At 52.4% G+C, this 15,371-nt stretch overlaps 2 protein-coding genes across 6 annotated transcripts; one reads left to right on the forward strand and one right to left on the reverse strand.

Annotated features, from left to right (window-relative positions):
- The first annotated feature begins 177 nt into the window (after positions 1 to 177).
- Positions 178 to 4,915, forward strand: Nubp2 (NUBP iron-sulfur cluster assembly factor 2, cytosolic). 5 transcript variants are annotated; one of them, XM_052194075.1, is made up of 7 exons: positions 178 to 289; positions 753 to 871; positions 973 to 1,171; positions 2,070 to 2,224; positions 2,408 to 2,518; positions 2,764 to 2,833; positions 4,834 to 4,915. In XM_052194075.1, the coding sequence occupies exons 1-7, from the start codon at positions 274 to 276 to the stop codon at positions 4,869 to 4,871; spliced, it is 708 nt and encodes a 235-aa protein (XP_052050035.1). In that variant the 5' UTR covers positions 178 to 273; the 3' UTR covers positions 4,872 to 4,915. The 5 variants fall into 5 exon arrangements, with proteins under 5 accessions (XP_052050035.1, XP_052050034.1, XP_052050036.1 ...); XM_052194074.1 differs by lacking the exon at positions 4,834 to 4,915 and adding an exon at positions 3,280 to 3,973; XM_052194078.1 differs by lacking the exons at positions 178 to 289; positions 4,834 to 4,915 and adding exons at positions 315 to 599; positions 3,280 to 3,973 and having other exon boundaries at positions 956 to 1,171.
- Igfals (insulin like growth factor binding protein acid labile subunit) lies at positions 4,534 to 8,208 on the reverse strand. Its single transcript, XM_052194062.1, has 2 exons — positions 7,731 to 8,208; positions 4,534 to 6,590 (listed from the first exon to the last, which is right to left on the reverse strand). The coding sequence occupies exons 1-2, from the start codon at positions 7,744 to 7,746 to the stop codon at positions 4,795 to 4,797; spliced, it is 1,812 nt and encodes a 603-aa protein (XP_052050022.1). The 5' UTR covers positions 7,747 to 8,208; the 3' UTR covers positions 4,534 to 4,794.
- Between the last annotated feature and the right edge of the window lie 7,163 nt (positions 8,209 to 15,371).

Raw genomic sequence — 15,371 nt, forward strand, 5'->3', positions numbered from 1 at the left:
ACTGTCAATCCTGAACCAAAGTTCCTATTGGTCCTAGCTAGAGCAGTCAAAATTTTTTCCGCATGACCATTGGACAAGTATGCGGATGTATGTCCGTGCCCGTGACGTCATCATCAGTTGCCAGGATCAGGACCTCTTTGGGTGATCTGATTGGCTGAAGTGACTAACCCTCTCAAAAGGAGTAAGGGGCGGGCTCTTGTCGCCATTGGTTCAAAGGCTGCGAAACTTTGGAGAGGAAGCGGAAGAGAGCTTCGAAAAGCAGCTGGTAGCGGAATGGAGGCTGCTGCTGGTGAGAGTGCGGGTTGGCCAAAAAGAGGGGTTGGGAACGTCTGAAGGCGAACCGACTGCAGGTCCACGCCAAAGCATCCCATGGCCCCTTGTTTACTAAGCCAGCCGAGTGTCGCGGATGCACACATAGGCAGGCGGTTACAGCTGCTCTGGGTTCTCAGCCTCACACCTTCCAGAGAACCGGAAGCCCTCTGCAGTCTCTAGTGTGGAGTTTGTGCATTCGTGCGCAGGTGTCGCTTAGCTGTGATAAACTACTCTGCTAATTTCCTGTGTCTGTTGAAATTAGCTGGAAGCTTGAAGATTTATAACAAGTGAGCGTTCACGTGTGCACGTGCCTTCAGTTGCTCCACTTAAGACAGACTGAGACCCTGAGACCGAGACAGATCTGGGGCTTCTAGAAGACTTACCCGGGTGCCTTTGTCTCTGTCGCTCTCTCAGACACCCCAACTCCTGTTTCTCACTAGAGCCCGGAAACCTGGCCGGCGTGCGGCATATCATCCTCGTTCTTTCTGGAAAGGGGGGCGTTGGGAAAAGCACCATCTCCACGGAGTTGGCCCTGGCTCTGCGCCACCAGGGCAAGAAGGTGAGGCCCCGACCAGGGTTGACACCTGTTTCCTTATTGTCCCTAGCTCCCAACAAGCTTGTCAGGCATCTCTCCACCCCTCAGCGTCCTCCTCCTTGCAGGTGGGGATCCTAGATGTGGACCTGTGCGGTCCCAGCATACCACACATGCTCCGTGCACAAGGCAAGGCCGTGCACCAGTGTGACAATGGCTGGGTGCCTGTCTTTGTGGATCAAGAGCAGAGCATCTCCCTTATGTCTGTGGGCTTCCTGCTGGAAAACCCTGATGAGGCTGTGGTGTGGAGAGGTCCCAAGAAACATGGTAAGAACTTAGTGAGAAGCAGTGCTCCCCCACCCCAAACTCCTCAATGTCTCTTACTGAGGCTGCTTTCCCTCCTCTTACACCTACTGCCTTTGGATAAAGCTCGAAGCCAGTCCTGGCTTCTCATATTGGAGTCTCTATCCATTGGACTGCTTCCACTGCTCATACATACCCACCCTTCAGGATATGTACACCTCTGTGTTTCTGAGAAGCTTCTCACAGCCCCGAGAAACCATATCAGCCTGTGGATGGAGAGTGTAACCTGAGACCCAAGGTCAAGGCAGAAGCTGCATCCGGCTTTTGTTGTGAAGCCATCAGCCACTCTTTAGTTAGGAAGGGTTGAACTCCTGAGACCCCTCCCCACCTGTCCTCACTCATGCCAAGGGTCTGAGGCCATACAGTGTGTAGTGGACCCAAGTGTTGAGTTTCCAGCCGGTAACTTTAAACCTTCCTGGCTGCAGTGAGAGGCCACCTGGAAAGAACAACACACTTAAGAGTTAATGGCTAGCTGCTCCTGAATGTGCTGTCTAGGTCCTTCGTGCCAAGGCATTTTCCCTGGGCTTGAGGGCACAGAGGCCCATAGGAAAGTCAAAGTTTCATCCTCACCTGGGGCCTTCATGGGAGTTGGCCACAGCCCTGCCAGGTAGAGTGTGGAGACAGTCGAGCGCTAGCAGGAGGTAAGGCTGCTGAAAAGTGAGGAGTGCTTCTGAGAGCCCAAAAGCTCTGCCCTGTTACCTCAAAGACCAGGGGACCCTAGCTGCTCTGTGTGGCAGATGTTTCGAGGGTCCCCTGGGAGCTGCCCAGAAGCAACTGGTAGAGATCCCGGGCTGGACAAGACGGGCCTTCCCTTTCCTAACCCTGTCTCAGGGATTACTGCTGGGCTTTGGGGTCTTTACAGCACTGATAAAGCAGTTTGTGTCTGATGTGGCCTGGGGGGAGCTGGACTATCTGGTCGTGGACACACCTCCAGGGACTTCTGATGAGCACATGGCCACTGTGGAAGCCCTGCGCCCCCATGGGCCCCTCGGGGCTCTTGTGGTCACCACACCACAGGTACTGCTGGCATCTCTTCCAACCCTACCTGGGTGTGGGCATTTGTGTCTGTCTGTCTGTCTGTCTTTCTGTCTGTCCACCCTGGTTGGGCTGGAATGGACTGTAGTGGGCCATGTTCCCTGCTGCTTACTTGGTTCTTGGCTGGCCTGTGGCTGACTGGCCCCTCCTCACTCTGATCCACAGGCGGTGTCTGTTGGAGATGTGAGGCGGGAGCTGACCTTCTGTAGGAAGACTGGGCTGAAGGTGATCGGGGTCATAGAGAACATGAGCGGCTTTGCCTGCCCGCACTGCGCTGTGAGTCTTAGAAGATGGGTGGACATCTTTCAAGGTCTGAGGGAGGACAGGACAGGTCAGGCAGTCAGGGACTTTGAGAAAGTAGGCCTCTTGTCCACAGGTCCCAGTGTCAGATAACTTTGCAGATAGAGAAGACACTGTTACTGGGCATCCTCCCTGGACCACTTACAGGTCTCACCCTGGCCATGGGTCTTATCATGGTGAGTGGGTCTGCGAGCTGGACCCTCACAGTGCTTGTCTCCTAGGAGTGCACCAATGTCTTCTCCAGCGGCGGTGGGGAGGAGCTGGCCCGGTTGACTGGAGTTCCCTTTTTAGGTGAGTGTCAGAGCAGGCCATCTGGGCTCCAAGTTCCACCTACAGGGCTTCTGCGTGGGTCTGACTGTTGTGGTGAACCTCCCTTCTGTATAAGTGCCCAATCTGAGGTTTCTCTGGGCTGCCCAACACCCAGCTACATTTCTGGGAGTGTGTGTGTCAGGGATACCAGGCTCTACCACTTGTCCCACATTGCTCCCAGTGGGAGGTCATGGGGAGCCAAGCTTGAGACTCTGAGTGGTCAGCTGACACTCTCCCTGCTGCAGACTCTCTCTAGGCCTCCTCTTGTTGGTGTCTTGAGGAAGGGTTGTGGGTGTTCACATGCAGGGTACATGGGGAGATGGGATTGTGGGGTCAGCTGTCTCCTCCCACATAGGTCCCGGACAGTGAGCCTGGCTTAGCAAACTTGGCAGCAAGCACCTTTACCCTCTGAGCCCTTGTTGTTGCAGGCTCGGTTCCCCTGGATCCCCAGCTTACCAGGAGCTTGGAGGAGGGGTGTGACTTCATCCAGGAATTTCCCAAAAGCACTGCATATTCTGCACTTACGTCCATAGCCCAGAAAGTTTTGCACGGGATGCCTGCTCTGTGCTCCTGACAGCCTTGCAGCCTTCTGGTGCTGTGTGCCTATAGGACCCTTGGGAGCAGAGGCCTCAGGACTGTCTTGGGACCTGTAGTTGTTGGCCTGGGCAATGGCTGGTCTATGCGATTACATCCATGTGAAGATCTTCTGCAGGCCCCAGTGCCATTTGCTGACACTAGCTTCACAAAACTAGTCTATAGCAGAGGGATATCTTTGGTTCTGGTTTCTTGAGATAATAGTAGCCTTAACCTTCAGCCTATATAGGTGTTAGTCCAGCCCTAGTCACTTCTGCCCCAGGTCAACAGGATGCTTTGACAGTCACACCACACAGGAGCTGCCAGTGCTTTCTCCTCCTGACTGAGCCTGTGTGCCCACACATGCTGTGCTGTGAGCCTTTTATGACACAGTGTGGTTTACAGAACTCTGCTACTAAACATATAGCTCCATCTTGTGAAGAACCCAGAACCCAAACCCTCTGTTCTCAGTGACAGGCTCTTGATTCCCTACATTTCATGCCTGGAACAAGCAGTATTAGGAAAGATATAAAGGGCCTGGAGATGTGGTGAAGGCGTCTGTCTTGTTTTGGGGGGTGGGGTTGGCACATTGTGGTTTTAGAAACTCATGGGTCTGCTAGCACAATGCTGAATCCACTGGAAAGAAAAGGCCGAGCATTCAAGTGTGAGCTGAGGTACAGAGGCCCGCCCGCCCGCCCGCCTGCCCGCCCGCCCTCCTTCCTAGAAAGGTCAGGAAGAAAAGTAGATGGTTCCCGGGGCAAAGCTGAAGTCTTCGAGGGAGGCTGGGGCCTGGGGCACACTGCTGGGGGCGATTTCTGCAGGCAGATGGCAGTCCTTAACCCACATCTGCCCCATTCCCCACAAAGTAGTGAGCTACACACCTGTGTGCTGCCCTTGTGCTGTGAGAACCCACCCGGCCCTCTGAGGGAGGGATGCAGTGCCTGAGGGGGCGGGGTTAGTGCCTGCAGTTCCTGGGCTGGGGGAGAGGGTCCTAAGAAGGAAGGAAATGGCAGGATCCGGTGCAAATGAAGTGGAGCCCTGTTCTCAACACCTGCAAGGCTCAGCCTAGGCGAGGGCAGAGCTAAGGCAGGAGAGGTGGGCAGGGACAGAGGGCAGGGAGGCTCCCCAGGTTCACACTCTAGGTCACACGCTGTGCTTAGTATTTGCTTTTAATTGTGGTCAGCAGGGGGTGCTGCTGAGCACCTCCCTCCGCTGGGCCCTTGGGCCTGTGTTAGGCCACATAGCTTCCAGTAGTGCTCTGCAGCCAGGAGATGAGTGAGTACTGGAGAGCCAGCTTATTCTGGTAACAATGACATGCTTTCCTGGCCATGAGGCAGTGTTCGGCCAGACCAGGCCTGTAAGCAGCCTGGTCAGCAGTGCACAAAATGTGTTTCACTAATGTCTCGCAGGTCCAGACCCGAGACGTTGGCGGGGCCAGCACAAGTGATGTTGTTGTAGGTGTACACCGACTGGCAGTCATCTCCCTCACAGACAGTCTGAACAAAGCGGGGAACAACGCTAGGGTTCTGCAGGGCGAAGTCACGAAGTGCCTTGAGGGGGCAGCTGCAGTCCCAGGGGTTGGCATCAAGCCACAGGCGCTCCAGGCCGGGCTGTGGCGAAAAGGTCTGCAGGGAGTTATTCCTGAGGCTGAGGTAGCGAAGCCGCCCAAGAGGTGAGAAAAGGCCTTCAGCCAGTGTCTCCAGGCGGTTGTGTGAGATGTCCAACCAGAAGGCCCGCTGCAGAGGGCCCAGGACATCCTCAGATAACACTGTCAGTTGGTTGTATGAGAGAAGCAGATACTCCAGCTGGCCAAGGCCCTGGAAAAGCTGGCGGGGCAGGTGTGTGAGCTGGTTGGTGGTAAGATCGAGCTCCAGGAGCTCTGAGAGCCCTGCCAGGCTCTGTTCTTCAATGCTGGAAATGCCGTTGTCCCTGAGGAAGAGCCTGCGCAGCCTGGAGAGGCCAGCGAAGGTGTGCGGGCGGATGCGGCCCAGGCAGCTGTGCTCCAGATGCAGGCTGTGCAGCTTGCCCAGGCCCTGGAACACCCGCTCCGGGAGGCTCCGCAGACAGTTGCCCGAGAGATTCATGACAGCCACATTAAAGAGGCCGAAGAAGGCTCCCACCTTGACCTCCTGAATCTGATTGTCATTGAGCGTCAGTACCTCTAGCTGCCCCAGACCCTCAAATGTCTTCTCACCTAGCTGCCTGATACGATTGTGGCTGAGTTGCAGTTCTTCTAGGAAGTGTAGGTCTTTGAAAGTACGCGGCCGCAAGCTGGTGATGGCGTTGTGTGCTAGGCGCAGGACATGCAGACCCAGGAGGCCTGGGAAGGTGTCCTCCAGGAGGCCAGCCACACGATTGTGCGACAAGTCCAGCCAACGCAGTGCCTTCATGCCCAGGAAGGCACGGGGGGCCACAGCTGTAATGAGGTTGCGGTCCAGGTACAGCTTCTGCAGCCTGGGCAGATGTGTAAAGACATTAGCTTTGATGCTGCGGAGTGCGTTCCTGCTCAGATCCAGCTCCCGCAGCTCTCCCAAGCCACAGAAGAGCGCGGGCTGGAGGTAAGTCAGCTTGTTGCCCGCCAGCACCAGCTCACGGAGGTTGCCCAGGCCCTGGAACACAGTGTCAGGCAGGACCACCAGGCTGTTCCAGCCCAGGTTGAGGTCCCACAGATGACTGAGGCCCTGGAACAGCCCTTCTTCCAGCCGACCCAGGCGGTTGTTGCTCAGGCTGAGTGAAGCCAGACGTGGTGTGTGTATGAACAAGCCCACAGCTAGGCCCCGGAGCAAGTTCCGCTCCAGGTGCAGGTGGTAGAGGCTCTGCAGGCCCAGCAGTGCCTGTGGCTCTAGGCTCTTCAGCCAGCTGCCCTGCAGGTTGAGAAAGCTCAGGCTGGACAGGTTCTGGAGGGCTGCTGAGGGGATGGAGGAGAGGTTGTTGCCGTCAAGCCACAGGGCCCTGGCGCTGACTGGGATCCCATCTGGCAGCCATGTGAGGTTCCTTGAACTGCAAAAGACGCTGAGCTCATCTGTGTAGTCGTCGCAGCTGCAGGTACAGGTGACAGGGCAGTGGGGGTCCTCGGCATCTGCTGATGCTCCCGGATCTGTCCCCTGCAGGTAACAGGGGCCCAGTGCCACCCAGAAAGCCAGAAGCACCACCAGGGCTGGGCCTCCTGTGGGGAGAAGGGCTTGGCAAGGAGGTGCCCAGAGGACCGTGCCCTAGGATGTGAACCAAACCCTGGGCTTCCCTAACCCTCAGCCCCTGTAGGAGAGGGATGTGGTCCCACCTTGACAGTGAGCAGACGCTGGGGACCACCAGGTCCTATCCTTTGAAGCCACTCCAGTTTCCCAACCCATGGAACCAGCGAGCAGTGGTCCCCATCCTACTGCAAAGCACTGAGGACTTGGCTCTTCCTTCTCGCCCTGGCTTTACAGGCAACTTGAGCCTTGGCCACTAGGAGGTCTGTATTCTCTGGTGTATCCACAACAGCCGGGCTGAGAAACAGAATCGAGGTGCTGGCCAAGACTTGACTCTTCCAGAATATTCTGGGATGGTCCCAGGTAGCATATTCATTTGTGGTCCTCAGTAACTGGACAGCAGGCTGGGCATTGCCTGCCTGTTGGATCCTCATATGGGTGAAGCGCACCTTATTTGCTCGCCATTATATGAAAGCTATAACCTTTGTTGGTAGAACAGTGGGGGTCTAGAAAGCCCCTACTGTTCATCCAAGCAGGCGTCAAATCACACGAGCCCAGCCAACATCCCAATTCTAATCTACCTCGGGTATATGCTGAGATATCCAGATCAAGTTGGGCAGAACAACGCCATTCCGCACCTACGCAGTGTGTATCTGTGTATCTGGCGTGACTGCGTATGGTGGTTTGGAAGTGAGACTCGGTGGGGCAGCTGTGGGAGCATGCCAATGGCAGACGGGAATAAGACATTTTCTTATTGACCCAGGGCCAGGCCCTTAAGAGGAACAGTAGCTAGAAAGACCGCGGGAGTGTGCAGCACGCCATCTCGGCTATGAGATAGGAATATGGGGAGCAATGAACCCCATTTCTGCCCCTTGTGCCCAGGGATGAGGTACTTGTTCTTTTGCCTGCCCTGCCTTCATCTGGCCCCTTCCCACAGTGCCGCCACCAAGGGAAAAAGTAGCAGAGACCCTCTGGTGCCAGGAATTGTGTCCAAGACCCAACCCAGAATTCCCACCAGCCCACCCTGAGTTAACCCTACTGTAGCTTCTCCCAGTAGGCTCAGGGATGAGGACCAGCTCCCCTCAGAGCAAGTGGCAGGGACATGGGTTCCTCACCTGTCCTCAGGGCCATTGTTCCTTGTACAGAGCTGACTGTAGGCAGCAGGGAGCGAGGGCAGTCTACAGCAGGCTGCTGCCCTGTGGATTTCCCCACTGCCTGGAGCTGGCAGCCCTCGGCTGGCCCTGCCCCACTCTCCGACTCCTTTAACCCTCTCGTGCTGGGCAGCAAGTCTCAACAGCAGCTCTCCTGGATGCGGGTGGTGCAGGGGAGGGGCACTTTGTCCCAAAGTCTCCCTCGGGAGCCACCCCTGCTGGTGTTGGAGGGAGACGCTTGGTGGAGTAGGATTGGTGCTCAAGGTTGATGTAGGGGGCCCTGTCTCCCAGTAGGTTCAGCTAAGGTGAGGGCAGCTCCATGGTTCCTGGGAATCCCCCCTCTCCCTGTACTAAGCAAGGTGGCTGTGTCAGGGTTAAACAGTTTTGCCATTTTCTAAGGTCTTGCCTATACTTGTCAAATGCTCTCAGACCTGGGGTTTCTTAGGCCTAAGTGGACCTACCATTTGTGCCTCCCAGCCCAGGGGTTTGTCCAAGGCCCAGTCTCGGCCCTCCTGTGACCTCTCTGTCAGCTGACGTCTGGCTCCCGCCCCTCCCCCAGGGCCTCTTCTAGGAACACCTGGCAGGGCCACCAGCTCCCTCATGTTTGCTCTCCCCAGCACAGTCCTCCTGGGAAGGGCTGGCAGGAAGACAGGGGGGCACTGGAGCCTCGGGCAGAGCCAGATTCCACAGGCCTCACAACACACTACTTCCTTGTGTGCCACGACCCCGGGTAAACATCCTGCGCCTGGGGGAGGCAGGAGGGCTGCATGTGGGGCCCTCGGCCTGGCCCTGACTCCACTCACCCTGCCGGAGCCACATCTCGCCTTCCTCCTCCAGGGCCTGTGACCTGCCGGACACTCCAAAGCTCAGCAAGCCCTGCCTTGAGCGATGTCCCTTTGCCCTGCCTGGGGTGGTGGGAATGCACACGGGAGGGGCTAGGAAAGGCAGTGCTGGGCTTCAGGAAGGACAGCCTCTCGGGGCTTAGGGGGCATTGGGAGCCATCCCTAAGCAAGCAGAGGAAGTAGGTAGGTCTGGGAGGGTCAGGGGCTGTGGCTCCCACCTTGCTGCCCCATGTCTAGGGCATTTTCCAGGTTATTCCTCAGTCTCTTTTCTGAGAAATTATAGATCGGCAGGGAGGGAGTCTCCGCCCAGAGCCACAGAGCAGTTTACACAGCAAAAGTGCGGCCTCAGCAGGGCTGTGGGGCCAGTGGCCAGCCTCTGTTGAGAACAGCAGCAGTGCCCATGAGCCCCTGTGAGGCCCTGCTGCACTAGGGTCTCTTCCTGTCCACTCCAAGCCCTGCTTTATGTGGTGTGGAAGCCGTGCCAAGGTTTTGAGAGCTCACCAAGTCAGCCTTGCGGGTGCTGTCGTAACACAAGGCTCAGCCACTGAAGAGCCCCTGAGCCCCAACTACACCGCTATTCTAGCCAGTTTTACCTCCTGGTGCCTTACCTGGGCCCTGTGTCTAGCCCGGAATATGCCAACAGACAGCACGTTGCCTATGTTTCTTCAGACATCATCCAAGGAAATGTAGCCATCATGGTGCATCTGTCCTGGCTGGACACTCAGCGACTCCCTCCAGGACCACACACAGTGAGGCTGTGAACGGCGACTTGCTGGGCCTGAAGGGCCCGTGGAGTTTCTGTGGGGACAGCACTTGAGCACCCACAGGGAAGTGTATGTCTTCCCTGACACTTCTGTCTGCACGTTACCTAGTGGTAGATGCCTGTCCATGCATGGCTCATTGTTTTCTGGGTGTCTGGTGAGGCTAAACACCCTAAAGCTTACCAGACACACAGGTTGTGGATAGTTACTGGTTCTCCAAGACAGGGGTTCTCTGTGTAACATCTCTGGCTGTCCTGGAACTCACTGTGTAGACCAGGCTGGCTTCAAAATCACACAGATCCTCCTGCTTCTGTCTTCCAAGTGCTGGGATTAAAGGCGTGCGCCACTGCCCGGCTGCTCCTCTTTCTTTTCAAGACAAGGTCTCAGAACGCACTAACACTGAACTTGAAATACTGCAGAGGATGTCTTTAAAGTCCGGCTTTTCTGCCTCCATTTCTCAAGTGCTAGGATCACAGCCTGTGTCACCTTGCTGAGGCTGATTTACATTTCTGTGACAGGACCCCACTGTGTAGTCCAGACTGGGCTCAACTTCAGGATGATCCTCCTGCCTCAGCCCTCAGCAAGCTGGGCTTGTAGACATCCACCACACCCAGCTAATCCTTCACACTTTTTACATATTTGATTGATCAGACTAGAGTTTTGAGTCCTGTTTGCATTTGGACCTAAACATGTTCCCTTTAGGGACCTTTATCACTTTTTATGTTGCTTTCCACAGTTCACATTGTATCTACCACACTCAAGAACAATTCAGGTTTCATTCTCCCCCTGCCTCAGCACCAGGGTCAGATGCACCAGGCTCTCCTACACACACACACACACACACACACACACACACACACACACACACAGTCACTGCTCCTCCTACCTGAGTCCTCAGAGCCAGGACATTCCACTGTCCTGTGTGGCTGGTGGTTCTGGTGGTTCTACAGGCGTTACCGTGAATGCTGACATCTGGGTGGTGAGGTGAAGAACCCAAGTGAGTAGTAACCAGCTTAACTTCCCCATACTGAGTCTAGCATGTGGTATCTTCAGTGATGGAGCCTTACTGTCAAGTTCTGGATAGTAACTTGGCAATAGCATAGAATGCTTGGGTGTGTATGGAGGGGATCTCTCTCTCTCTCTCTCTCTCTCTCTCTCTCTCTCTCTCTCTCTCTCTCTCTCTCTCTCTCTCTCCCTCTCCCCTCTCTCTCTCTCTCTCTCTCCTCCCTCCCTCCCTCCCTCCCTCCCTCCCTCCATCTATATCTCTATTTTTTGGTGGTGGTTGTTGTTTCTTCCAAGACAGGGTTTCTCTATGTAGCCATAGTTGTCCTGGAGCTCACTGTGTAGACCAGGCTGACCTTAAACTCACAGAGATCCATCTGCCTCTGCCTCCCAAGTGCTGCTCTATGGGGCCCTATTGGTCAACAACAAACAAAGAAGGAGGTAGCCCACCCCTGGCACTGGAGCTTTCATTTGCTAGCAAGTATTGTGCCCTTTAATGGACATTAAAGCTAACTGTTTAAATTTATACATGTGTTTTGTTTTACATTATACGTGTGTTTTGCCTGATATGTCTGTGCAGCAGAGTGCGTGCCTGGTGCCTTTGGAGGCCAGAAGGTGGCATCTGATCTCCTAAAACTAAAGTTGAGAGAACTGTGAAGTGCCAGGTGGGTCTGGATATGCACCTCAGCTGCTGAGCTGTCTCTGTGTATGTATGTATGTATGTATGTATGTATGTATGTGTGTGTGTGTGTGTGTGTATGTATGTATGTATGTATGTGTGTGTGTATGTATGTGTGTGTGTATGTATGTATGTATGTATGTGTGTGTGTGTGTGTGTATGTATGTATGTATGTATGTGTATATGTATGTATGTATTTCAGGAATCTTCTATGGCAGTAAGGTTCCATGGGGCTTTTTCAAGAGGTCTGTAGTGTTAGTTCCCCCTCTCTACAGTCTCTTCTTTATCTCCCATTCCCTACCGCGATTCATCCCTTTGTGGTGGTTTGAATATACTTCTCCCAAGGAGTGGCACTATTAGGAGGTGTGGCCTTGTAGGAAGTGTGTCACTGTGGGGATGGGCAAAGAGACCATCCTAGCTTCCTGGAAGTCATTTTCTCATCTGGCTGCAGTCAGATCAAGATGCAGAACTCCATCAGCTCTGTCTCTAACACCATGTCCCCCTGAACTTCTGAACTGTAAGCCAGCCTCCACCCAACATTGTGTCCCTTCGTCCTTTGTCCAGTTAATCTAAAAGTCCCTCCTCTGTTTCCCTGCCCAGCCATTGGCTCTTAGTAACTTAATTGACCAATCAAAAACAACTGGGGACAGGGCCCCTTCAGCTTCTGGACGCATAGATTCCCATGTGCTTCTGGGAGCTGAGTTAAGACAAACCCTTCGAGCCAGTTCCCAGCAGAGACCCTTCTTTTTCCATTATTCCCCTTCAATCTTGTGAACCATTTTGTCTTCTCCAAAACTTGAAATCCTTTTGAGGCCCTTTAATAACTTCCTGAGCTCTGCGAGTACTCCAGATGCAGCATATACATCTGAAGATTCAAAGCTAATGTCGCCAGTGAAAGAAAACGTGACATCTGTCTTTCTGAATCTGGGTTACCGTGCTCAGAATGGTGTCTTATTTGAGTGGAGGCCTGTGTGTAGCACTTAAAGACCAGAATGTTTTTTGTTTTATTTATTTATTTATTTATTTTGGTTTTTTCAAGACAGCATTTCTCTGTGTAGTCCTGGCTGTCTTAGAACTCACTCTGTAGACCAGGCTGGTCTCAAACTCAGGAACCCACTTGCTTCTGCCTCCCAAGTGCTGGGATTACAGGTGTGCGCCACCACTGCCTGGCTAGCCAGAATGTTTCTTTGTTGTTTTTTTTTTTGTTTGTTTGTTTTTTGGATTTTTTTTTCCGAGACAGGGTTTCTCTGTATAGCCCTGGCTGTCCTAGAACTCATTCTGTAGACCAGGCTGGCCTCGAACTCAGAACTCCGCCTGCCTCTGCCTCCCAGAGTGCTGGGATTACAGGCATGCACTACCATGGCCCAGCTGACCAGGATGTTTCTAATTCCAACCTTTTGCTTGAAAATGTCTCTGTCTCTCTGTCCTCTCTCTGTTTCTGTCTTTCTATCTCTCTGTCTCTCTTCTCTCCTTTCTTCTCTCCTTCTTTCCTTCCTTCCTTTCTTTCTTTGTTTCCAAGACAGAGTTTCTCTGAGTAACCTGGCTGTCCTGGAACCCACCCTGTAGACTAGGCTAGCCTCACATTCAGAGATCTGACTGCCTCTGCCTCCTGAGTGCCAGGTTTAAAGGCATACACCACTGCTGCCTGGCTGCCTGCTAAGTTCTTGATATTTAAAATGTATAGGTATTAGCCACATGTATGCTGGTGCCCTCAGAGACCAGGGGTCATCTCTTGGAACTGCAGTTACAGGGGGTCGTGTTCCACCTGAGGTGGCTGCTGGGACCCACCCAGAGTCCTCTGGAAGAGCAGCAAGTGTTCTTATCTGTTGAGCCGTTTCTCCAGTCCCCGTTTGTTACAAGCTGAATATTATTCCGCTGTGTAGATGGGCCACCTCTTCACTATCCAGTCATCAGCTGATGGACACCTAGGCTGTTTCCACTTCTTGACTTGTGAACAGTACAGCAAGGAGCAAGACTGAACAAATGTCTCTGTAGCTAGTCTTTGGGTATCTGCCCAGACATGGGAGAGCTAAGTCATAGGGTAAAGCTGTTTCTAGCTTTCTAAGGAGCCTCTCCCGACTGACCTGGGTGCTGAGGTTTTCAGTTTACGTCACTGGGACTCGATCAACTCGGTCTCCCACCAGCAGCCAATGAGCATCTCACTTTCCCCATGTGGTTGCCAGCATCTGCTCTAATTTTTTTCTTAATCTTGGCTCCTCTGACTCCGTTCAGACGAAATCTTGAAGTAGTTTTAATTTGCATTTTCCTAGTGTCTAAAGGTGGTGAACAAACTTCAGCTGTCTTTCAGCTGTGTGCATCTCATCTTCCGGGAACATTTACCTCTCTGTCCCATTTCCCAGTGGGAATACTTATATTCTCGACGTGTTCAGGGTTTGTTGTTGCCGTCTGTATATTCTAGATGCTAACTCTGTTGAAGTGTAGCTGGTAATGCTCTTTTCCTGTTCTGTAGTGTGTCTCTTTCCACCCATGACAGGGTCTTTTTCTGAACATCAACGTTTTAGTTTTATATGGTCCCATTGGTCAATTATTGGTTTTAATGCCTGTGCTATCAGGAGCCTGTTCTGAAAATTCTTTCCTGTGTCTGGAAGTTAAAGTGTATTTCCTATCCCTACATTCTCCTCTGTTTCAGGGGCTTGGTCTTATGTCGAGATCCTTGATCCATTTAGAGTTTTGTACAGGACAAATGGTGAGAATCAAGTTTCATGTAACTATCCAATCTGACCATCATTGTTTGTTGGTGATGCTATATTGTTTCAAGTTTTGGCCTCTATGAAAACAAAAATCAGGCGGTCATAGCTATCTGGACTTATGTCTGGGTCTTCATTTCTACACCATTGATCAAGATGTCTGTTTTTATGCCAGTACCATGCTGTTGATATTGTTTTGTAACTTAAATTCAGGATGGCTCATATTTTTAATTTTGTGTGGTGTATATGCATACATGAGCAAGCCAGCAATTACCATTTTTCTGACATTTTTTGATGCAAGACCTCAAACTGAACCCGTAGCCCCCGTACTGGCTAGTCTGGATGGCCACAAAGCCATAGAGGTAGGTGTGTGTGCACCACCATCCCCAGCGCTGCTGCTGTAGACTTACGGCCACAAACAGCGCTGCACTCAGACTCTTATGTTTGCAGAGTGAGCACTTCACCGTGCATCTCCTCAACCCCTTTCATGTGTTCTATTGGCCATTCTTACATCTCTTCTGAAAAAGTATAGTTTGCTTTTTTTTTTTTTTGATTGGTTGGTTTTGTTTTTCAAGACAGGATTTGTGTGTTTGTGTGTGTATGTGTCTAGCCATGGCTGTCCTAGAACTAACTCTGTAGACCAGGCTGGCCTCAAATTGACAGAGATCCACCTGCCTCTGCATCCTAAGTGCTGGGATCAAATATATGCCACCATCCTCTCAGCCTTAATCAACTTTAAAAAAATTTTCTGAGTATTCACCTGGATGTCTGTATGTGCACTACACGCAAACCCAGTGTACACTGAAGCTGAAAGAGAGAACTGGATCCCGGGAACTGGAGGCAGGGACAGTTGTGAGGCACCTTGTGGGTGCCGGGAATGAGCCAAGATCCTCTGTAACAGCAGTCAGTGCTCTGAATCCCAAGGCCAACTCCCAGCCCTGGAGTTGTTTTCTAAGACTTCATTATGGACTTGAGACTAGATGTCACATATTACCAGATGTATGCTTTGTAAATTTTCCCTGTCTGAAACTTGTCTGTTTTTTTAGAATGTCTTTTTATTTCAAGTTTCTGGATATCCGATATTCAGAATATGAATTTTTTTCTCCTCTAGTTCAAGACGTGTATGTCACATCCAAGAACACTGCCTAACCCTTGACCCAGGGACCTATATCTTCTACTACTCCTTCCTCCAAATTTCAGAGTCCAGAGCTCTTTAGTTCTCCAATGCAGAGCTAACTTATATATGTTATACGAGTTTGTTCATGTTTCCTCTGTACAGGTCCTAGTGGCTCAGCCCATCTGTCGAGAAGATTATTCTTGGCATCCAACAAAGGAAAATCAAATGGCCACAAGCATAATGGTTTACTGTCCACTCTGCCTCAGAGCCTGGTGGCCAGCCTTGTCCTTGCACACTCTGAATGTCATGGTTGTGCTTTCTAGTTTTGGGTGGCCACAGGTCCCGGAACCTTGTTCTTTCCCAAAGTTGTTTTGGATCATCTGGGTTCTTTGAATTTATCTGTAGATGAGTTTGTGGAAAGCCAGCGTCTTAGCGAGTGGTCTCACCGTGAGCCTGGCCGTCTCAGCCATGGCTTCGCTCATTCATCTCTTAACAC

Source organism: Apodemus sylvaticus, chromosome 10 (assembly GCF_947179515.1).
Source record: "Apodemus sylvaticus chromosome 10, mApoSyl1.1, whole genome shotgun sequence".
Lineage (NCBI taxonomy): Eukaryota > Metazoa > Chordata > Mammalia > Rodentia > Muridae > Apodemus > Apodemus sylvaticus.

Bases quoted from the DNA above. Each gene is read 5' to 3' on its own strand.
- Nubp2 (XM_052194074.1), top strand. The intron at 872-972 runs GTGAGGCCCCGA...TCCTCCTTGCAG, and splicing joins TGCGCCACCAGGGCAAGAAG to GTGGGGATCCTAGATGTGGA. The intron at 1,172-2,069 runs GTAAGAACTTAG...GGGTCTTTACAG, and splicing joins GAGAGGTCCCAAGAAACATG to CACTGATAAAGCAGTTTGTG.